The 25,105-nt window shown below is 35.5% G+C and overlaps 1 protein-coding gene across 2 annotated transcripts; it reads left to right on the plus strand.

Moving 5' to 3' along the window:
• The first annotated feature begins 32 nt into the window (after nucleotides 1–32).
• lt (vacuolar protein sorting-associated protein light) lies at nucleotides 33–20,031 on the plus strand. Of its 2 annotated transcripts, none has more exons than XM_022079498.2 (20): nucleotides 33–122; nucleotides 2,757–2,829; nucleotides 3,226–3,369; nucleotides 4,981–5,139; nucleotides 6,041–6,164; nucleotides 6,969–7,167; nucleotides 7,831–7,985; nucleotides 9,248–9,466; nucleotides 11,095–11,200; nucleotides 11,341–11,492; nucleotides 11,950–12,104; nucleotides 12,533–12,711; nucleotides 13,829–14,015; nucleotides 15,274–15,469; nucleotides 15,971–16,111; nucleotides 16,864–17,000; nucleotides 17,114–17,213; nucleotides 17,704–17,748; nucleotides 17,995–18,080; nucleotides 19,378–20,031. In XM_022079498.2, exons 2-20 carry the CDS (start codon nucleotides 2,773–2,775, stop codon nucleotides 19,447–19,449), a joined length of 2,613 nt encoding a protein of 870 aa, XP_021935190.2. In that variant the 5' UTR covers nucleotides 33–122; nucleotides 2,757–2,772; the 3' UTR covers nucleotides 19,450–20,031. The 2 variants fall into 2 exon arrangements, with proteins under 2 accessions (XP_021935190.2, XP_021935189.2); XM_022079497.2 differs by lacking the exon at nucleotides 33–122 and adding an exon at nucleotides 566–1,081.
• Nucleotides 20,032–25,105: the final 5,074 nt, after the last annotated feature.

Genomic DNA, 25,105 nt, shown 5'->3' on the forward strand with positions numbered 1-25,105 from the left:
GCAAAGATACCGATTGTAGATCATCTGGCGCGCATCTGAAAGCAAATATGGTGGAAGAAGTAGATAAATAAAGTGAGTTCATGCGCATACCTCCCTGCTCGTGAGCTGCTGTGACGTACAACGTGAGTGTCATACATATTCAAACCATGTAATTAAACGTTATTACAGTTTTCTAATTGTTTTTCTGTGTTCGTGTATGATTGACAGGGATATCAGTTAAATTTCAGCATTTTCGGCTTGCATGTTATTCCATATCTAAGTTTTCATAAAAGTTCATTGTCCGATTGTATCCTAAAATTTTCAATGCCTCTGAGGCATAGATTACTTACGATTTCAGGGTTTCAAAATTATTCGTGGTATATGAGTAGTGTTTAGATGGGGGAAGAAAACATTTTGAAGGTTGGTGAGTAGTTAATGTTCTTACCGACTGGGTGCTGTCACATCGCCGTTGCGTATTTCGGAATCGCTCACAGGAACAACACAATGTGCTCGGTGCTGCGTTACCCTCTGGTAGCCACGGAGCTTTGCATCTGGGTTAATCTGTGGTGAATACTGGTCTCGAAACTGTCAAGATTATGAACATCGAAGTCACTGATGAGCACTATATTGTGTAGGGTGTACAACCGACTCTGTGAAGAACAACCTGTTTTGCTGTTCAGTGTATTTTAATAAGGATATATTTATTAATATGGATGAATTTCGTTACGTGTAAAATATTTTAGAGAGAGTCTTATGAAACTTCTTACTGTTGGATGAGAATGAAATGTGAGAAACAAAACACGGTCCTTTTAAACCATAATTACTGAGTATATCGATCTAAGACATTAGTCGTTTGACATCAGTGAAGTGGTGTGAAGAATTGGGAAGGTGAAAAGTAGTTAACTCTTTTATGGACTGGGCTTACGGTTACGTTGATAACGTCGACGTTATGTTTGTCGTATTGATTAAAAGGTGACAGCAGAAGTCCGCACTGTGTTGCCCATAAATATCTTTGGACTTCCAGCGTCTATGGATTTTTAGGACTGGTGTACACACCCAGTGGCTGCAGTCTTCGTTTAGGAAATAAATATTATAATGTATGGTAGGTGTTTGGTGTCCATTAGTAATTTATTCTAGAATGCTGATATTTGACATTGCTGATTATTTTATCCTTCTGTGTATCTGTGGTAGTGATTGAGTTAAGTAGGATTCGATTTGACAGTTTCGACTATTTTGCAGAGAAAATCTGATATGTATGTATTTTAGGTTATGGTGTAGCATTAAATTAAATTAAATTTATAGCGGCAATTGTGTTATTCCTCCGCCCCCGGTCACACCTTCTCGTTCTCGGTGAATCTAACCAAACTAAATTTCTTGGCTTACAAATTTACAGCAAATTTAACTGGAAAACACGTTCAGTACGTTATCCCTAAACTAAGCTCGGCATGTTTTGCTATAAGGGCAGTTGCTGCACTCATGAAAACAGAAACTTTAAAATTAGTTTATTTTGCTTACTTCAATTCCATCATGTTATATGGAATCATTTTCTGGTGAAATTCAACGGACAACAAAAAAGTATTTTACATTAAAAATAAAATTATTAGAATAATGGCAGGCACTTAAAGGAGGGCCTCTTGTAGGGAATTATTTAAGAAGTTTAATATTCTTCCACTATCCAGCAAATTCTTGCTCTCACTATTATCATTTGTAGTGGATAATACGGAAAAAATTCAGACAAATACAGATATCCACAATATAAGAACAAGATACAGATACAACCTTTGTGTGCCAAATTCTAACCTCAGTAAATATCAAAAAGGAGTTTACTATACTGGAATTAAGTTATTCACTAATCTTCCACCTGCTATCAAAAGTTTAAATCACAATATAAAAATGTTTAAGCCAGTGTTAAAAGAGTATCTCGTATCTCACTCCTTCTACCCAGCAGAAGAATTTTCATCACCCACCAACAGCCTGATTCTACTATACTGATTATACTAGTATTATTATTTATTATCCTGATTGTGATTACTTTCAAAATTCCATTAGTGATATCTTTGCTGTCCTGAAGAAATTGTACAAAGCCAATAAACTAACATCAAATTTTGTCAAAACAAACTTTACAAAATTTACTACTGACAACAAAATATTTATGTTTAAATATAGGCCATGAGTGTACAATAATTGAAATATTAACAACTAAATTCCTTCTCCTACAAATTTATATTCACACCTGCAGTCATCAAAGAGATGAATGAGCAAACTTGTACATTTAATGTCTCGCTAGATCATTGTATATACCCCAACTTTATCAAAAATAATTGAAACTTTCAATATTAAATTTTTTTAAGTTCAGATGTTAATTTGCTTTCGTGATATCATATTTGTTTTTGTTTCAGGTATGTTTGGTTTTAATCTCTACTAGGGTTACATATCTTGAATTATATTTTGTTTGGTTTTCTAAAGTTCTTTGGTGACAATCCCAGGATGTTCTTTAAAGGTTACAATTGCTTCATCCACATCCCCCTAAGATTATCAGCACATTAAGAATTAGTAATTTTATTTCTGAAGTACAGGAGTCATTACTGTTATTTATGTGAAACATTCTTAATGTGGCTTGCATTTAACAAATGAAAGCTAAAATAGTCTCTTACCAGATTAAATTTCAACTATATACTTCTCATTATGTCAGATGTGTTATGACTTAGTTAAACCCACTCAGTGTAATGTAAAATAAACTTAAATTTTACTGCACTGCATTTTGTTCTTTTCAACAGTTAGCTGCTAGAAATTATGGATCCACAAGAATTAACAGTTGAAGATACTGAAAAACATCCACCAAGAGTTGCTGTAAGTTTCATAGATTGTTTTAGTTATGCACTGTGATAAAATGATTTAATATATTTTGTTATTGTTGTGATAAGAGTACCTATATTCTCAACCTTCTGTATATTCCTGTACATTGTAACATTGTACATAGATTTTTTATGTTTATTCTTTAAGAACTGTGCCTCTCTTTGGTCTTGATTGTCACTTATTGCAGATATAAATTACTGGCTGAGTCATTTTGAAGTTCAAACACTACACTGCATAGCATCTAGGTTCTTTCATTGATAAAGCTAAAGAACATGAGAGATATTACTCCACTCCAGTTTAAGCCAGATTTTGACACCAATACTTTTCAGAAATTATTCAGGTGCTGTAATTATTTAGGTGTTTAGTTTTATTATTATTTTTATTCCATAGGGAAGAGAGAATGATGCAGAAGATGATAAGGACAGTTTATCATCAGAGGAAATTGAACCAAAGTTGAAATATGTGCGTCTGACAAATGATCTTCAAAATATTCTCACTAAGGATGCATGTAGCTGTATTGCTGTGCATCCAAAGGTTTGTAACATTGGCGTATAGTTTTATTGCATTGATATAGGGTCATTTTAGTATGTTAAGTGCATGAACTCTTATTAGCATGTGAAATATGTAAAATGTTGTAAGACTTGAGGTTCTCACAGCGGTGAGTATGAAGATTTCTGTCTTCTGGGTTATTGCGCTGTGTAGTCTGGTCGATGTTAACCAACGTTTCAGAGGTCATACTGCCCTTATCCATACAACTAAACTCTACTTTCTCTCCCTCTCCCACTCTCGCCCACGTGCTACCATTGGTCCACTCCCATACCTGCTCCCATTGGCTCGGGGCAGGCTACACCTTTCACTTCCCTGCCTATAAATCCAACTCCTCACACCCTATTGGCATATTCATCGCCCTGATGACGGAGGCAGTATGACCTCTGAAACGTTGGTTAACATCGACCAGACTACACAGCGCAATAACCCAGAAGACAGAAATCTTCATGTAAAATGTTCATTGTGTTGTAGGCTGGTTAAAGTACAGTCAACACCCAAGACATTTTCTCTGCATTTAATGAATATAATAGCCTGCTGTTGGGAGCCATTGTTAGCCCATTTAATGTAATGACTAAGCTACAAACTGAATACATTGGGTGTGATTCCTGCGCACATATCCAGCCCAGCTCTGGGGCCTAACGAAGTTTCTATCCTGAGCTATGGAGCTATACCTCCACTCCCCTATTTATGTTAATGGCATGGTGCTTAACTAAGCATGAAGGATAACTTTACCTTCACCTTAAAAACCAACTTCTAGATTGTAAAGAATGCTTCTACCATTGACATATTATAAATTATTTATTTTCCAGTGTTTATTAGATGTTACTCCCCTTTAACCGATTGCTGTAGAATAATAGACTGTTTTAGTCATGCACTTGACCTGTATTATTGGCATAGTATGACTGGACTGTCACTTTGTGGCACTTAAATTAACGTAAAAAGAGTTCAGTATTTTTATTCATTAGTTTAAAAGGCATTTTATAACATGGAAAATAATAAAAAAAATGCTAACATTGTGCATTCAAAGTTATGAGAAATATAATACCATGTTAAGGTAAATGCCACTCTAAAGAGTGTGTATTAAATAAATATATAAGGGTAATAATGAAAACATAATGAGTGTAATAAAATTTTGATTTTCATTGTAAATGTGTTGGGAAAACACTTTGAATGGTAAAGAAATTTTTAAGTGATTAGAACAAAAGTTTAAATCAGAACACAGAATAAAATAAACTTGTGGTTCTTATTATGGACTAATTATGAAGTAAGCACATTGAAAACAAAATTGTTTTGAAATGTTTTACAGAAAATGAATCTACCATTAGAAATGTTTCATTTGCTTGACAAAATACTGTAGTGAAAGGTACAAATGTTTAAATATGGATGATATGATATTAGAAATGCCAAAAATACAATATCAAAGAAATGTGACAAGTAAGTATGAGTCCCAAGCAAGTGACTGAATGCTGTAATTATTGAGGAGGCTGAAAATGTTGGACAGCTTGCATTTTATAAATCATTATGAATTTATTGTGTAAATTTTACCGATCACGTGTAACAAGCTCTCAAAACAATAAAATTGTCCTTTGTTTTCAGTTTGTATGTGTGGGAAGTCACTGGGGTATGATACATTTGTTGGATCATCAGGGAAACAATGTACGCAACAAGGAGCTGCAAGCCCATACTGTTGCTGTTAATCAAATCAGTATTGACCAAAATGGTGACTTCATTGCCAGCTGCTCTGATGATGGGAAGGTATGTTCTTTATAGTAAACTATGTATGCACTTAATTATAGAAATGTTCTTATGTTGTTTGCTATCTGAATCTAGATTTCCAACCAAAAGACTATGTAATGATGACAAAAATATTGATAATATTTTCAGTCTTGCCTGTGCCATTGCCACTATGTAGTCTGAGCTACTGAAAAAGATTTGCTAAATAAAATATAAATAAATAAAAATAAATTGACTCTGCCATCTGAAAATATGCACCTTCTTAGACCACTCAAGGAATGGGATTGTGGATTCACATCCCACTCATGTCTTAGATGTTTGTACTTTTCTGTCCTGTCAGATGACGGTTATGGTCATGCAGTGGTCTGATTCTCCATGCAAGGAATCCTATTGCTAGTCTTGATAAGGATTGGGTGTAATGATGAAAAGGAAGGTCTTGTTTGTACAGCAGTAGGTTTACTTGTAGTTGTAAGAGCCAATGCAAAATGGAACTTGATATTTTGAAAATGTGTGCTTGAATGAAAATTAACTTGTGTGCTTCATCATTTACAATAATAATGCACTTTACGCAATAAACAAAGAAAGAACACCACATGATGGAAATGACCTTTCTTTCCTTTCCATTTCTCTCTTTTTTTTCACCACATGATGAAAATGACTGTGAAGTGCATAAACGTTTATTTTTTCTTTTTATGCACTTTACAGTAATTTTCATTGTGTGGTGTTCTTTCTTTGTTTTCTACATTCTTTAAAGTTGTATTAAAGTTGTGAGGGTGTGTGCTTTATTAGAATATTGTTCTACCATGCAGTCAGATTGCAACTACTCTTATGTGGACAGTTCATTGTGCAACATTATCAATAACTGGGCTTATATAGGACCATGCAATGATAGTTGATAATATGCTTTTCCCATTTATAACAGGTTTTCATCTATGGTCTTTATTCAACTGAGAACAATCACAATATTGTCATTGGACGTCTTGTCAAATCGATAGCAATTGACCCTAACTATTACAAGTCTGGTTCAGGACGAAGGTTCATTACAGGTGAGAGTGTTAAGCACTTATGTAGGACAGAACTTTGGAAAGGTTAGCGGATTGAGAGTTGGTTTTAAATCTGGTTGAATGTGACAAAAGATGTTTGAAGATAGTGTGTTTGAGTATGAAACTAAAGAAGAGTAGTGAAGAATGTTCCATGAGCTACAAGTGTAGAGAGAATAGGGTTATTCTCATAAATTAAGAATATTGGTATCCAGAAATAATTTTAGCAGTAGGATCTCATGTAAAGACATTTATATGAAAGATTTGAGGTTTTCACAGTGGTGAGTATGAAGCTTTCTGTCTTCTGGGTTGTTGCGCTGTGTAGTCCGGTTGATGGTTACCAACATTTCAGAGGTCATACTGCCTCCGTCATCAGGACCCTGATGGAGGCAGTATGACCTCAGAAACGCTGGTAACCATCGACCAGACTACACAGCGCAACAACCCAGAAGACAGAAAGCTACATTTATATGAAGTATACTGCAAGACTACAGGAAAAGGGTCTTTATGAAGTGGCTGAAGATTTAAGTTGTATTTATACACCCCTGGCTGAGAATATACAGATTGTTGAGTCAATATGGTAATGACTTAATTCTTGAAACAATTGTGATTACAGTAAACTGTTCATAAATTTGATGTGAAGGTACTCCTTGGTGTCTGTTCCTAATATTAAAATATTTTTGATACTGGCTTTCATAATAATAAAAATGCCATTCATTTACATATGGAAAAGAACTCGAACAATTTTAACTTTTGATTCTTTATGAATTAAAGATCAGTAAAATCACATTTTCTTTCCATTCTGTGTAGGGGATGAGCGACTGATTCTGCATGAGAAGACTTTCTTATCTCGACTGAAATCGACAGTGTTATATGAAGCTGAAGGTGGAGTACAGAATATTAAGTGGAATGGTCAGTTTGTAGCATGGGCTAGTGACATTGGTGTTCGAGTATATGACATCAATGCTAGGTGTTCACTAGGCCTCATAAAATGGAATAGAAATCCGAAGTGAGTTATCATTTCTTACAGAAATTAGAAAGCTAGAGCTGTGATTCCCAAAATCTTTCATACTTTTGTGAGGAAATTGTGTTGTTGCATCCTTTCACGTACAGCCATAATTACATTGTTTCTTTGCTTATTTTTTGACATATCTTGAGGTTTAAAATTTAAGCACTGTTGCTCAGAGGAAACACTTTGCTTGTGTTTGGGAGCAATCTAGTTTGAATCTTGATAGGGACACTAGATATCATGATTAAAGCCTTTCTTGTTTTCCTCAGTTATTGCAGGTATATATTGAGGTACTTCCTTGATACAGCCACTGCTGCTTCCTCTCTTATCCATTTCTACTCATACATTTTCTCCTTTACACCTTGTTTGTTCTAAACAGCCCTACAGTGTACTATGTGATTGTGACTAGAATTATTGAATCCATAGTTTATTCTTCCAAGACAGACTTATACCAGTACCTAAGGTTGCTGAATTTTCTTTGTAGTTTTACTCATTATTAAACAACACCACAAACACTCAAGTTGACATATTTCATTAGACTGATCTCTTATTACTCTGTTTGACAAATGTATTTGGTTATGAGGCTCATATATTTCTCTTATTTGTGATTCTAAAATGAATAAAAACATAGAAATTTCTTAAGAAATCTGCATTTTATTCCAGTGCATTACCAGAGAATTACCGGTGCAATTTGTGCTGGAAGAATTCAACTACCCTTCTCGTAGGTTGGGTGGATACAGTGAGAATATGTGTGATCCGAAAACGCAGTTTGGCTGAGCTGTCCAACAGAGAACTACCTGAATTTGTAGTAGAGCCAGGTGGGGCATTTGAAGTTCAGTGAACATTGCAGTTTTTATAAAAAATGGGTTTATGAGAATGATATTGATTTGTTAGAATACAATGAAATGGCTTTACAATGAACTTCAGTTGAATGTGGATGGGTATTTATTGTAAGGAAGATTTACTAAAGTTAAAATTAATGAAATACTATAGCATATAAACTCTTGTGCTTTAATAAAACAAAAATAATCTAAGATCTTTGCCCCTCATGTACTTTTGGAAATATTGATATCTGTAATATTGCTGCACCATGTTTTCTGAATTTATGTTTTAATCATATTTATTATGTGGGCCCACAAAAATATTATAAAATGGTGACTGGAAGATTTTTTTGTAGCATGTATAAGAGAGATAATTTTACCATGATATCTGATCAAAATAGAGAAATGAAGCACAGATTAAGATATTAAATAAGTGAGGCAGTTGGAAACTCTTGCTGATTATACCCTTCTGCTACAAAACTGTCTTTATATCTGAATCAAGATAGACATGCTGTTATGTGTGGATATGTTGTTTATCACATTGTGCTTTTAAATGGGTGATGTGAAGAAGTAAAAAGAAACCTGGGAATATAGGGAGTGATACTTACGAAATGCATCTGGAATTGAAATGCCTACCTTATGAAAACGTGAGTGGTTTCTTCCCTTTATATCTGACAAATCTTCTGTGGAAGGTGGTATAGTTTTTCATTCAAAATTTGTAATGAGAAGTCATTTACTGCCATTTGTGTTGACAAAAAAATTATAATTTGTGAAGTTGCCACAGAATTTAGTATTTTCTGCAGAACATGCTAGATAGCTTTAATTCACAGCATGTAAATGAGAAAGTTTACAAAATTTGTACCATGAGTTGTGGCCATATCTCACCCAGCACTCTGGATAAGGAATTTTAATTCTTGGTTATGTACCATCCACGTTTTCCCCAAATCTGTTTTTAATATATTTGCTATCAAGTATCTCTTCTGTTTGTCAAATTGTAGGACCCCTAAAAGGAAAGGATTTATGGTAATTCCAGAGATCATACAAATTGTGATGCAAAAATCAGATATATTCTTGAATAAAAATTAGTAATGGTGCTTTGGCAAGTGTCAGGGCTTTGTGTAATTTGGAGGGAGTAGATGTGATTGTTTTGGCTTTTTGACTTTCTCCCAAAAATTCAGTCCTAGATTTATTTGATCAGTCTTATAAATGTTCTGTATCATATTTTGCTTTAATATAGAATTCACTCTTTTATTTTTCAGTGTCTACATTTACTACCGAGTTCTACATTTGTGGGATTGGTCCACTAGACAACCAGTTAGTTCTTTTTGGCTATATGAAAGAACCAGACTTAGATGGTAAGGCTCAACGACCCCAACTTTATGTTGTGGAGCCTAGGATTGAAGATTACATAGAAATCTGCACAGACTCTCTGTCTCTGCGTGGTTACCAGGAATACAAATGTAATGATTATCACCTTGGTGAGTGTTCATAGTATATGGTACACAGTATTTATGTGTTATTAGCATGAAATCTTTAATGATTCACATTTCTTTTATCAACTGAAACACACGCTTTAAGGGGAAAAAAATACAATCGCACTCATTCATAACGATATGACGATATCTTGGCTATTGCAAGCAACCAGAGAAGACTTGGATGGAAATGATGTATTTTCTAAGCAACATTTCACGGTTAAAGCAATCACAGTAGTTGAAAGCTTTATGTGAAAACGAGCAATTCTTTAAGCCATTATAATGAGCAGTGGCTGAACTGCTATACAAGGGACTAAGATCTATTATTTCTTCACCTATTTATGACATTCTCCCCCTTATCTCTTTCAACATCCCTGCTGATACAATTTCTAACCCTATTAACAATATTTACAGTTGACATTTATAGTGTGTTTGGTCGATGATTTCCATTCTCAGAATCTCATGAGCATAGTCCTAGGTCCAGTGGTGTAGCGGAAATCCCTGCAGACCCTGTGTGACGGGTGCAGAGGGCCTACGGGGTCTGCAGGTATCAGCAAATGTATAGTGATCTAAATGGTTACCCATGACGGGGGAATTGCAGAATGATTCCACTGCATCATTTGAATAGAGCATGTCCTATGCTGTGGGTGCATGCGACATTGAGTTTTTTTTTGTTTTTTCCCAAGCTCTTGATCCTCTCTTCTACCTCTTCCATAATGTTATGGATTCTCAGAAGACCTAGGGAGAGAAACTACCTGGCAGACTAACCAATGACATTTTTTTGTATCGGTATGAAACATTCAGCTTTCATATTCAATCGAAATGAAGAATTCAGTGCAGTCATAAGTTGTGTTTATTCATTGTTGTTTTTATCCCTTTCCCATAAGTATATATATCTGTGTATGTGATAAAAGTAGTGAGTAACATAGCTACAGCAATGGGTAAAAAGGCAGCAGTAGAATAGCCATTTGTGCTGCAAATCAAATAATATTTTGTACATATTGGATACAAATAGAGCAAGCATATTAGCAAGCCAGGATAATGAAAGACATAGCAGTATTATATGACATCTCTTGCATGTTATCAGAGTTTTGAGAGTGAAGTAACATCACATTTACATTTATTACTTGAAGGAAATTTATATATCTACTAGAAACTGACTGGTCAGTGGGCTGGTCGCTCACTACTTACAAATGCACACTTCAAAGACCAAGAAAGGGGGGAGGTCATTGCCTGAAAATGAACTGAAGCACCATAGATGATGATGAATAGAAACTGACAAGTGTAAACAAAATTTCATCTTTCTGATTCCAACAAATTGATTTTGTCAGAGATAAAACCCCATTTAAAGATTGAAGTGGAGTTGATATGGTACATGGTCAAGCCTGTTGAAAGAACATCAGGGGCAGTATACTTGTTAAAGTGGCAGTATGAGTTGTTTTTGTTGAAGCATGGTTTCTATTGTGAAGTGCCATAAAAAAAGGTATTACTTAGAACTGGCTTGCTGCCGTGTTGTGCTGTGGTTAAGAATTTAACTTCATGCTTTTTATATCTATCTTGGCATGGTGATTAAACAGAGAGATGCTTGTTCCTGTCTTCATTACATACCAATGATGTCAGGATCTTGTTTTCAGAATGTCTGATAGAGGAAAGCAGGTTTTTCATTGTAAGTCCTAAGGACGTCGTGGTGGCAAGTCCATATGATGCAGATGACCGTGTCCAGTGGCTAATTGAACATTGGTGAGTAGTAAGTAAGGAAAAACGTGGTATGTGTAGCTTTATATAATATTTAGATATGGATCTCGTGTTGTCGGGGCCCTGCTGTTTGCTGTTTAACTTCAATTTTTGTAGCATAAATAAGACATTTATTTTCATTACAGCAAATATGAAGCTGCAATGGAGGCTGTAACTCAGTTTGAAGGTCGTGATCTAAAGAGGCACACACTATTGCAAGTGGGACAGGCCTATTTGGATCACCTTTTGTTTGAACAGAAATTTGATCAGGCTGGTCAACTTTGTCTTAAAATCCTTGGTGAGTCTTGATACTTTATAGTGAAATTGTTGAAAATAAGGAAAAACATATTTTGTTTAGTATTTCTGAAAGTGATATTATATTTATGATTAAAAAGCCATAAATAGTGCATATTATTAGGCCAGGGAAGGACTTAACAACATTGATCTCTTTGTATAATTTAGCTGCAGGATTTCTTTGTGTAATGCATTTTGATAACTGTTAATTTCATACTAAACTTACTGTCATGAATATATTGATATTAAGTGCTTCTATTTGTGATATGGCTTCAGCCTTTCCGGTCTTCTGTTGTATGATTATTAATACCTATTTTTAAGGATAGGTGACGTTTCTGTTATCCTAATCCTGTTTCCTTATATTAAGTGTATAATCTTTGTTAAGCAGGGCTGAAATAAATAAGAAATAAATTTAATATATTACATTCACCATTCTTTTAATTATCATATATTTTGGTTAGGTAAGGATAAACGTCGATGGGAAGAGGAAGTATTCAAATTTGCTCGATTACAGCAACTTCGAGCTGTAAGCCATTACCTGCCTCGTGGAGACAATTCACTTGACCCTCATATCTATGAAATGGTGCTGTATGAATTCCTCAAAATGGAACCTCAGGTGATCAAATTATTTTAAGACGATATCCATGTTAGACAAGCTTTTGTAAAGTGATTAGTTGCTGTTGTTTTTCATTCCCTCTTCTCCCATGATGCATTCATTCAGTATGTCTAATTCCTGTGACAAAAGTTAAGACAGTGTCATCATAAGTAAGTCCCATATAGCATTAAAAGCTATAAAATTACAGTAATGTTAAGGCAGATAATAAAATGTAGAAAGTATGTCCCTGAAATTAAAGTAGGTATGTGTGAGTAGCTGGAAACTTAATATGGCTCAGGTTCTGCTCAAATCTCAAAATTTTGAGCTCTAATAGTTGTGCTTATAATTTTTCCAGTCCATCCCTCCTCCTCACCTGCCAAAAAATTGTACAAGATTTTTTCCCAAGGTAGTTTTATTACTGAATGTTCATTTTTTCAATTTACTTTCAGGGATTTCTTCATTTGGTAAAGGAATGGTCATCTACACTGTACAATGTACCGGCTGTAGTTAATGCAGTTTTGGAACATTTTCTAGTGAATGATTCTGATAAAACTTTGTTACTTGAAGCTCTGGCAATTTTATATTCTCATGAAAAGAAATATGACAAAGCTCTTGCCATGTATTTGAAGTGAGTATTTTCAATTCTGAAAGACTTTCTATTCACAAGCATAAACTTATATGCACTATATTGAAAATGTGAACTTTTCCCTTAAATAAGATTATGGATGATAAAATCCACTTTGGAAATGCAAAAATACTGAGAAGTCTGGCATTAACTTAGTTGTGTATGAGATTCTCCAGGTTCCAAACCTGCTCATATCAATAATTATCTAAGTATCTATAATTGTGGGATAGATTGGAGGCTTTTATTCAATTTTTACATACATTTACTACTAAAAGCTGCAAAAATATGCCTGTTAGCTTTGCCATTTCTGTTTTTCTGTCCACCTGTAACATCTTGAAAACCCTGAACAGATTTTCATTGAATTTTATATGCTGGGGTTTTACCAAAATTTATCTACATTTTACTTCTGATTGAAGCTGGATAACAAATCAGGCACTTAACAGGAATCCCTACAACCGTTTCTGCACACAGAAGTGACTGTGTGAAAATCCACCTGGGGAATTCTGACATGGGGACAGCCATGCAAACATGTGGGGAGTCCTCCTTTATGAATTGTCAGACTGGCATTTTTCAGGATATTATTCATAATTATCTTGTCATTCTTCATTCAGAACTGTGCATTCTATGCACTGGACACATTGATAAGTAAACCATGGAATTAACTGTGGGGTCAGCATCACAAACAGTTTAACCTTATTTGTAAATGTGTAATTATTTTTACCACTCTTACTGTGGATAAAATCTTTGACCAAAAAGTAGAGTTGTGGCTTTGCAAAAATGCAGTGTTTCAAGGAGACAAAGAAGAGCACTTCTGTTGTCTAATAACAAACAGTTGTATGGTAATTTAAACATTATTTCCCAGCAGCAGTACTTTGTAGCTCGCTGCCTAATTTCCTGTGTCACTATGTCTGTGACTTACATAGTATGTGTGTTTGCATTCTTTCTAAAAGCTAGTGATGCAGGCAAAACTCACAGTTTGTTTCTTGGTACAGTACCTTTGGGTTAACAATATGAAGATGTTAGGTCACTCTTCTGAACACTATTTAAATTCTGAAGGCCTTTCCATGCATGTGTCCATACATAAACCTGTGTACAAAATTGTGCCGCCCTTATATTTCAGGTTACGTCACAAAGATGTATTTCAGCTTATTCACAAACATAACTTGTTTGGAGCCATCCATGATATGATAGAAGATCTCATGGATCTTGACGTGGATCAAGCAATCAATATGTTTTTGGAGAAGGAGCGTGTGCCATCTGAAGTGGTGGTAACACATCTTCAGAATAACCAGCATTATTTATACCTGGTAAGCTAAAGAGATTACCACTGCCTTATCTTAGTGTGTACTTTATGACCAAGTTCATCTTACATGAATCAGCCAGTGGGTAGAGCTGTAATGTCATATATGATATCTAAGGTACATATTAACATAATTAAAAGTATCATTGGAGAATTTCTTTGAACATTGTCCATTGTCTGTGTTAAAGATTGTTTTGGAGACTGGATGTGTCTCAGTATTTAGTTAGAAGACAACAGTGCCTACTGTTTGGTGGCTCATTGGATAAAACTAGTTCTTACTGTTAGGCACTGAAGCAGATCAGAAGCAGGGTTTGTGTACAAACTACAAACCTCAGTGGAGATAGCAAGAAATTAGTTACAGAACATGGCATGCCACAAGAACAAGAAGGTATAATTTTTTATCTTTTTATACTGACATTGGACACTGTAGGGAGAAAATACTCCTAAGACAATACTAGACAGGGATAGAGCCAGCCTCTGAAATGCTGTATACATTTCAATTCAGGTGTTTGACAACACCAAAAGAAAATTCTCCCTTGATGGTACTAAATAACTATAACAAACCTTTAGTTACATTAAATTAGATTGACCTGAGGGTGAATTTGATATAAAGAATGAAATCTTTCAGGTACATATGTTGGTAGCTAATTCCTACTGTAAAGGATTCTGTAGACAGGTTTGATAGCCAATGGACAGAATTCAGTATGTATCAACAAAATTTTACCCTGTAATGATGCTTCTAATCATGAATAATTGCTGGTGCAAAATAAGTATCTGTGGTGGTAGTAATTGAGTTTTCTTGTAATTGCACAGTACAAATAATTCTCTATTCAGATTTTGAACATTTATAGCAAGACAATACAAATTCATTTTATATTTTTTGTTGACCAGTTAGGCTGACTGAGTGCTAATGCACCTAAATTCTATTTAGGTGTAACACAGTTCATATATCTGATGGAGTACTCTCTATCCCAGCTGATTTTCCTTAGTCTTCCTAGGTGAATGTTGAGATGACATGTTGAAATAAAGAGCCATTTTCTCACCATTGTTCCCCATTTCATAGTGTATAATCATCCTCATGTCATGTGACTCCAGATCACCTTAGCTTTTGTTACCTATAAACCAAGCAGTGCTCATGTAATAAAATTGAGATTTGTGGCTGTAATGTACATATATTGTTATCCAGCTTTTAACTTGAATACTGGATGCAATGTGCTGCAGCATTTAAAACTGATTAACATACTTGTGCTTTGACTGTTTGACAGTATCTGGATGCGTTGGACAAAAGAGACATTCGGGAATCAGGACGGAAATACCATGGACTCTTAGTTCAGCTATATGCTGATTTTTCCAGAGATAAACTGCTACCTTTCCTTCGTCGTTCTGATCAGTACCCCATTCAGCAAGCCTTGGATATCTGTCAGCAGCGATGTTACTATCCTGAAATGGTGTATCTTTTAGGTCAGTAGCATATGTTCTTCATGGTACATGGTCTTGAGCAGTTGGTAGCTTTTTGATTTATCAAGAAGTTCTCCATTAAAATTTCTCAATGTGTTCAAAGCCTACAGTTACACCCTGTCTAGATCAAAATTTCATATACTTTTTGTGTTGCCCATTTAGTATCGTTCTTCCATCTATGTCCATTTCTCCCAAGTGGTGTCTTCTCTTGTTTTCTGGTTAAAAGTTTGTATGCATTTTTTGTATACTGTGCATGCTGTATGTCATGCCTAGATTGTCCTTGATTTAATAACCTTAACAATGTCCACAGTGGTATTTTGGGTTTTGAAAATGCAGGCTGTATGTTTCTCCAATATGTTGGTATCCACCTACAAATCCTCATGGCATCACAATCCACAAGATCACCATGGGCATCTTTACTGCCCTGCAGTAAGATGGTATTGAGAATAATATAAATTTTAAAATATGTAATAAATATTTGCGAAAAATGTTACGTGTTTGCAGGTCGTATTGGAAATACAAAGGAAGCGCTGGTTTTGATAACAGGGGAACTTGGTGACATTGAACAGGCCATTGCCTTCTGCAAAGAACATGATGATATGGAACTGTGGGAAGATCTCATACAATATTCCCTGAACAAACCTGGTAAGCTGTTCATTCTGTGCATGGTGTACAATTTCAAGAAATGGTAATTTTACTCATTGGTACAACTGCCATCTTGGTAATTTGACATTCATCTGGTTACACTAACTTGTTGGTGATGAAATGCAATGCATATGCAAGCCATTCAGGCAGCAAGATGAATTATGTAATATATATGGTATAGTGTGTGATGCAGTATAATTTTAATTTGCTAAACAGGTTGGTGCATTGGTGATGCTGTTGACTTGGATTTTGGAAGTACCGATTCTGAATCTCAGATTATTAATGAGTTGTCATGACTGAGTTTTTGCGTGTTTCTTAGTCCCTTCAGGGGAATTTGGGGATAGTAGCTTGAAGTACGTCATGATCAGCTTCTTTCGAATCCTTAACTGCTTAAAATTTATGATCATCTTCCCATCTCATTGAACACTATATCTATAGAGATTAAACAACATAGTTACATTTATTAAGAAGATTGGTGTAGTGGTAAAGCTGAAGACTTGCATTCATAAGGTATATAGTTCAAATCTTAGCCATATTACTTCTTTTGTTTTTCAAGTCCTTTCTCAGCGTTTCTGGATAACTGCCAAATTCTACCTTGAAATATGCTACAGGTGCCTCCTGCATACATCTTGCGTACTCATTTGTGTTTATTTTCCTGTCATTTGATGGTTTATAACCTGTGTAATTTAAACAGCATTGTTAAATAACTTGGATCGGACAGTTTCAATTTGTGACTAACATGTTGTTTGCAGATTTTATAACATTCTTACTGCAGAAGATTGGAACATATGTTGATCCTCAAATTTTGGTTAAGAGAATTGAAAATGGGCTGAAAATACCAGGTCTACAGAACTCTCTCGTCAAAATGATGCAGGATTACAACTTACAGGTATTTTCAATTTTTCTTATGACCACATCATTTGATCTATTTTCAGTCATAAGTTTTGTAATTGATATTCTTTAAATGTAATATTTGTAATGGTTATGTGAACTTCCTTTTAGGTGTCTGTGCAGGAAGGCTGCAGAAAGATCCTGGTATCTGATTATTTCAATCTGCATGAAAAGTTGGTCTCTATGCAACAGAGAGGCATTGCCATAGATGGTAAGTGAGCCGTTTAATGCTGTTAATCAGAAATCTGGTACCTGGGTTTCAGTAGATCTCAGAAGTTTATTTTATTTATATCATTGGCCTTTATGCTTATTTATTTTAGATTCAGTTATTTCAAGCAGTCATGCTGCACATGTTAGTGTATACAGGAATCAGAATTTATTTTTCTATATTTGTAATTGAATATGCACCATATTTAAAAATGTTTAAAGTAAAACATGCACCTCTAATAAGGTATATATTTTTATCATGCATCAGTGTTTTGTACAATGACATTGTTTTTTCTTTGGAAAATGATTACATTTTCATGTCAGTTTTAAGTAAAATAAATGTAAACCAAAAATTAAATTTTCTTGTGAAGTGTTTGTATATACTAGTAAATATTTTTAAACTTTTTTCATTTGAACATTTTGTTTGTGCCTGCATTCACACAGACCAAGTTGTTTTTTGTGCCTGATGTTAATCACGTTTTCTGCAATTGCAGATGAACAAGTGTGTGGAGCATGTCATAGGAAGATAATCGTAAAAGGTTAGTGTTGTTCTGTATGTTTTTGTAAGTTTTATTCTTACCATAATAAGTTCATTCAATTGGTACACTCTCCAAGGAAGATTATTATGTTAACAAATATTGCACATTTTCCAAAGATCTTTTACCACATAACATTTCAAGGCCTTATATTCTTTATTATATGGGAATGTGGGATTTAAAACCCTTGTATCTGTTGAAAAGTGTAAAAGCAATAAGTAAGAGAATTTTTAATATGTTCTTTCATAGATCTGAGTCGTGCCAGCAATGTTGTTATATTCTACTGTAAACATTCATTCCATGAAGATTGTCTCCCTACTTTAGATATTGCTGATGTAAGTAATGGATCCTCTTTTGTTTGTAATTAATAGGATACTCACATTCTGAATATGTTTAAATAAACCATAAACTTCTTCAAACTGTCAGTAGAAATAAGAAACCATCTTTCTGTTAACTTTTGGTAATGTGGCAGGTGTTCTAATTTTGTGGCAGATCTGGCCCAAAGGAGGGTAAGAACCATCTCTAAATGTTAGGCAATTCAGAGTTGATATGATACTTGATAAAATTGAAAACAAAAATACACAGCATATTGAGTTCTCTATATCCAGGTATAAGTTCTAGAAATCTACTGAAGAAGTGTATTATATTTTACATAGCAGTATTTACATCTGACTGAGCTATCCCGGCTCATAAATGAGCTGGGATAGCTCAGTCAGTATAATTTACGTTGAGGTCATTTATCTGTTTTGAAGTTCTTACTTCATGCATTCAGACCACAAGCATGCATAGGGCATTAATAACTGCATTAGATGATTTGGTAAAGAACTAGGACAAGAACAACATAACTAATAAGTCAGCAACTGCTGGGATGATACATTCCAGTGGTATTCAACGTGGGGTACGCGTACCCCTGGGGGTATGCGAAGACATCTTAGGGGCTACGTGAAATTTAAAAAATTATATATATATATATATATTATTTTATGATAAACGCTGAATAATCAGTGCCAGATTTAGGGTTAGCCACAGGAGAACCTGACGTAAGGACATTTGATTTGGGAGCTCCATCTCTCTCTCCTTTATGTGATTCTTATCAGGGCGGCAGAAACAAGCTCAATTATCTCATTAACAGGTTTGAACCACATTAATTAATAATTGATAAAATATTTAAACATATAATTTTACTTTGCTTTATTAATTTTTATATGATAGGTAATAATATATTTGTTATTTAATAGCTTGGTTCTCCTTTTTCTCATTTAAAACTTATTATTTAATACATTATTTTGGATGTAATTTATTTAATTTATTTTAGATGTATATTATATACTATGTATAACTTGAATTATACACCAACAACTTTGGGGGCACAAAGTTTAAGAGAAATTATATCTGGGGGTACGCGAACAAAAAAAGGTTGAATACTACTGATACGTTCAACAAGACCACAACTCCGATATCCTTTCCAGTTCAACATTCATACACACAGTTGTCAAAGCATCAGTAAATAAACCAGGAAACTAACAACAAAATCTTAAATGTCCTTCCTTTATTATTTTTATAGTTGAGTCTGTGTTATTAATCATGAGCAAATATATTGAAATATGAGTTATGGTTTTCATTTTTTTTCAGGGTAACTGTGTGATTTGTAACTCATCGAAAAGAGAAACCTTTGGTCATATTTCTTCTCCCAGCCACAAGTAATGCACGCTTATTGGTATAAGTAACGTACTTCAAGCAATTGTATCCTTTGGGAAGAACACTGTAAATATATTTTCCTGTGCATATTTCAAAGTTACAGTTGTTTCCATGACAGAGGAAATAATTTTTGTAAATAATGCATAAGTTAAAGTGTTACTTATGTAAAAATAAGTAATAAGTTTTGTGACATAATGTGAACTTACATATAAATAACAATATTGTAATAAAATTCTGATTGAAAACTTTCATAAAATACGGTAATTAAAATAAGAGTGTCATTGCCTACGCAGAAAACACATAGAACCCTGGAAAAATATGCACTTTGAGTCAGTATTCTTTTTCTACCCCCAATTTTGGAAAGAGATTGTTTTGTCTTTGCTGAGTTCCTCCCTCTCTTAATTTCTGCTGAAAATTATAAATACCACTTTGCAGTTATACTGTTGTGGAAACAAGAAAACAAAAACAAAAAATTTTCTGTTGATAATGTGCGATGGAGATTGTGATAATCACTGGACCATATTCAACTCGTCTTGGAGAATTATTAAACCATGTCTTTACAGTGTTGAATAAATTGGTATATCCCAATATTTAAATACCTTAGAAAATGGATAAATGAATATTTCACATGTGTAACCAGTTATCGGTACCTCAAACTGAACAACATGTGTCCTCTGGTAAGTTTTCGTCTTTCTTTCGATGCAGCTATTTCCCTTCTCTGGGTTTCAGCATTTTAAGCATAAGTGACATTTGTTGACAGACAGAGAATCGCCCATCACTGGTTTGTCTGACCTGTCAGGGAATCGGGAGATCAGTTACAACTGCTGCTGTTTGGTGCTAGGAATTAGCCACTGTAGATCTTCACAAAGCTTTTTTTCTGTACAGCACTTTTCAAATTGAACTGTAGTGAAGTGGATGAAATTAGTGATTTCAAGGGTATGTGCATGTCTGATGGTAAAGTTCTCTTTTATGTGAAAAATCTGTTGTTGCAGTACAGCTTTCTCAGGTTACACATTATTTAAATTGAAGCAACCATATTGCTGCCATTGTCTGCTTAGAAACAGGGGTCTCTTGAAAATTGAAAACCCAATTTGCCTTCCTGACTTGGTCACCCTAATACCTGAGTAAAGATTATGAATTAACCAATGAAACTCAGTGCTACACGATTTACTCCAGCTTCCGCTCTCTTAATTTCAAACATTCTCGGCATTCTCTTCTCAAATTTGTAGTTTATTTTAACTACTCTCTTTCATTAACTCAGATTATATAGTGCCGAATGAGAGGATGATAGTGAATACTGAAGGAAGCGGTTGTGGTGTAATTTCAGGCATTTGCCTCAAAAACTCCGGTCAGGTTAGCCGGTCTCCGGGCCGAGATTTGAACCCGGGACCTTCCGAATACGAAGCAGGAGTGTTAACCACTCGACGTTTGGTATTCTCTTCTCAAATTCCTAAAGTCTGCATTCTTCCTTCAAGGTGAGAGTCTAAGTTTTATGCCCACACGAAACCATATAATTTTGTATTTTATGGTTACGAGAAGATTAGGCATGGTGGTTCAAATTTTGAACGGGTCGGTCTGTAGCCCGGTTTTATACAAGATCGCTAGGCAAATGCAGTGCTAGTATCTTGTAACCCTTCCAGTGACATTGTTTCCTGGTTAAAAGTTCATACTGTTGCCTGACCAGAGTGTTTGACAGACAGTGGAAACATCTATACTTACATGTTCAACGTAGTTTTCCTCTGATTTGGATCTTCTGGTTTGTAACTCTGTGTAGTCTGGTAGAAGTATACCAACGTTTCAGAGGTGCTTGCTACCTCCACCATCAGGGTAATGCAGCAAGGACATCTGAAACGGTACATTTCCACCAGAGTACAAGGCACTACAACCTTGAAGACAGATCTCCGTACCCATTGTCGTGAGAACCTCAAACCCTACTTCTTTTACATTTATTTTTACGTTATATAATAACGATTCGTAGACAGACTATATGACATCAAATGGGAAATGTTAAGGAAACCGCGCATAAAGTGGGGCAAGATGAAGCGAGAATCAAGGGATATAAAAGAAAGATGCAAAATTAAAAAAAATTGTCAAACTTTTTCATGCCACTGCTCGGAATTCGTATATATCGATACAGAGCAGTTACTTGGAAGTAGTTCTTTATAAAGGGCGAAATACTGGTCATACAGTATATCTTTGGCTTGAACTAGTGCGATGCCCCACTCCACTGTGGGCGGGCGGTGCCTGTTTACAATCTAAGTGTTGTTGGATGCACGTTCCCACGCTACTAATGCAGCAAGGTATAGTCTTATCTACCCCCAGCTGTCTCCTGCTTGGTTTTCAGTTACAGTATGTTCTCTGGCATTAAGTTCCGATAGGGCAGAGTTCAGGGGAGCAACAACAGCTAATAAAAACACTCTGGTTATTAGTAACTATTCAAATGCCATTACAAACACGGATTTGAAGGTTCCTTCTACAAGCATAGCAACAGCGGAAGGATACATAGTTCTCGCATATGTACACCGGGTTCGTCACTAGGTCCAGCTGCAGTGGCGGTTTGTTCGTTTGACCGCGATTTACAGTGCGTAACTCCAGAAGGACAATAAAAAAAATCCTTTCCTTGAAAAAAGCTGAAATATTACTTTAAAATAGGCCACTATAAGGATTTGAGGTTTTCACGGTGAGTCTGAAGATAGCTGTCTTCCAGCCACTATAACGTCCGCGTTTTCCAATTTACTGGTAACAATCTACTGCCATTCGATGTTACATAATTTATGTAGCTGGAAGAGGCTTATTATATTGATCTTACTAAGCATCAGTTCGTGATCCTTAAGAAGGGAGCAAGGGTTGTATGTGACCGGAACTCAGAGAAATGGAGGCCAGAGCAGGTGCAGAACTTTACTGGCCTATTTGACCTTATGTGGGACAGAAAGTTGCGTAAACAATGTTTAATTTTTTAATTTCCGTCTCCAAGAAAACACACCGCATCAATGTGACTGATATTAGCCTTTAATTGTGCCATTCTGTTCTTGTTTATTTAAAGACTTTTTGATTTATAAGATTATACAGCTTAGAATAATATTAATAATAGTGAACAATGAATTGGAAAGGATGGGAAAGTGGTTGTGGTATACTTGAAAGCACTATCTCGGCATTTGACTGCAGAGACTCCCGTTCTTCGGCAAACATTCAAACCTGTAACCTCCTAAACACAAAGTTATGCTGTTGTCTCCATTATCTATCTCCATTTTTAAGACTAAACACTTTCCTCATCACTTTGTTTTCGCAGAGGTCTTCCTTTGTTCTTAACTCAAAATGAGACCAAATATAACCTAGCAATAATTATGATTTATATTACAATATTCTGTGTTTATTGGATTTTAAAATCCAAAGAGTGGGCCTACTCCCGATATTTAAGGACGCCTGTGTGTGTTACATTAACTTTGATCTTTGAACGCCACGCGTAAAGGATTTTTGCGATCCGCTACTGGACACAGGTGTATTGTAATTGGTCACAGTGCCATCTTACGGGTGAAACCGATTTTCTTACGCTGCAACGCGTAGTGATAGCAGAGAGACGTTGTTCATAGTGCGGTGAAGATGTGTGAATTTGCCTGCTGCTGTCGCCGTTTCAGATCGCATATATAATTTGTGTGGTAGGAACAGCATCCATGTTGTAAGTTGTGTTAATTAGACGACTTGCAAGTATTTGTGATTTCATATCAATCCATGCAAATTGAATGTCGTCAGAAACGTCTAGAAACTACCTTACTTTAGCTTGCTGCTTGAGCAGAAAGTAGTTCCTTGGACTTTTGCGACTTTGGTTGTTAGGAACTATAACGAAGTGATCACTATAATTTTTGGCTTGAATTGCATATTGCTAAGACACGAAATGCATAATTATTCTTCACTTATTCTGGCATGGAGAACTTGTTGTAAAGTGATAAGAACAACTCTTGTATGAGTTCGTAGATTCACTATTTTGTACCCTGCTATCAGGTTCCTGCCTCCAGCACATTGTGTGGAATGTTATTGCGAAGGATAGTGGGCCTAGTTCTGCCTTTATATTTGTTCAAAAACGAGGTCTGTCATGAAAGCATTTACTCGTATATGCATTTGAATGTTTAACTATAATAAACTTAAAAGGAGTTCGTTTACTCCGTTCTACACAGGACCGATAGCCGTGCCATAGATCAGGCAGTTTGATGCCGGCTTGTCACCGCGGAGGAAGTGATTTAATCCTGGGCGACTTAGAGTAAGATTCGTGGTGGACGAAATGGCACTCCACACGACATTTTTTCCTTCATTATGCCGTTGGTTGTATCCACATTCTGACAGCAATGACAATGATGTTACGTGTATTAAATATTAAAGTAACGTCAGAGTTTTGTATAAAGTTATTTTATGGCAGTTTCCACATATGAACTGTACAAATTACCAGTATGTCTGCATGATTAACACGCTAACATATCTAACGCTTCTTTGTTTCTTCCAGTTGTAGCATTTCTTCTGTAAGCATGGCCGGCAAACACTAAATTAACACACTTTGTACGTTCATATTTGTCCACTGCCGCCTTCTTGTTGTTTGGATTTACAAAGAATTTTAATTCCCTTTCTTGAAGGGGCTTAATAATGAACGTCAGAATGCACTGGATACAGAGGTTTTTCTTTCTGTCTTTCTGTAGGTATAGGTGCAGTTTGGATTTCTAAGACTGTCGTAAACCGCCTGTTGCTTAACGAAAAATGAACAAAATCCACTTTCAGCGTGTGTCGACGTTTCGGAAATATTACAAATAGCCTAATTTTTACAGAATCCACTTCCATTAAGTCAGTTTAAAAAAATTAAGCAACTCGCTACTCCTAGAGTAAGATACTGTACGAGAATTTACAGTATAATTTATTTATGATTTATTTAACGACGCTTTTCAGTGCTAAGACTTTTCAGGATGAGAAGATGATGGTGAATAACGAAGCGATCGTGGCCTATTTTAAAATAATATTTCGGCATTTGCAAGGAGGGACTGAGGAAAACCACGAAAATCCCTAGTCAGGATAGTCGGTCTCCGGGCAGAGATTTGAAGCCGTGACCCTCAAAATTTGAAGCAGAAGTGTACACCACTCGACCACGACGTTCGATAGCGCAGTCAAATGTTGAGCACTGCTTCCATGTAAAGTCTTCTGTTGCCATGAAGTCTCTCACGGGTTTGTTTAACAAGAGAAGTCAGAACTTCTTGACATATTAATTTACATGCTCTTGATGCTCCATTTCTCTGTCTCTCGGGACAGTACTTGAAGCTCGTAGATGAACACAGTTCCTCTAACATATTTCTCACGTTCTTACCGCATCGTTTTCAGGCATGCTCTCTAAATGACCGGCTCATCTGACCCATCTTGATTTATCTATCGTTCAGAGTAATGCGTACGGTTACAAGTTCTAAGTTTGTCAGTTTAAGTAGAAGTTTAATCTTTTCGATCACCAGATCATTCCTTGTACCACTTTGTTTTCAGATTCAGACAGTTTATAATCTGTGATATTCTCTAAGTGTACGCCACGGTGGTCTAGCGGTTAGAACGCTGGCCTTGTAATCCTGGGGTCTCGGGTTCGATTCCCGGCGGTGCCCGAATTTATAACTTGTGTTGGGCAAGGCCGTGGTCTAGGCAA

Source organism: Zootermopsis nevadensis, unplaced genomic scaffold (assembly GCF_977971745.1).
Source record: "Zootermopsis nevadensis isolate Lab colony 2312 unplaced genomic scaffold, Znev_1.0 Znev_ptg000018l, whole genome shotgun sequence".
Classification (NCBI taxonomy): Eukaryota; Metazoa; Arthropoda; class Insecta; order Blattodea; family Termopsidae; genus Zootermopsis; species Zootermopsis nevadensis.

What these genes read in the sequence shown, in the direction of transcription:
- lt (XM_022079498.2), top strand. Translation starts at nt 2,773, where the DNA reads ATGGATCCACAAGAATTAACAGTTGAAGATACTGAAAAACATCCACCA. An exon ending in TGAATTTGTAGTAGAGCCAG is followed by an intron (nt 7,986 to 9,247) that starts GTGGGGCATTTG and finishes TTTATTTTTCAG; the next exon opens with TGTCTACATTTACTACCGAG. An exon ending in GAGAGGCATTGCCATAGATG is followed by an intron (nt 17,214 to 17,703) that starts GTAAGTGAGCCG and finishes CTGCAATTGCAG; the next exon opens with ATGAACAAGTGTGTGGAGCA.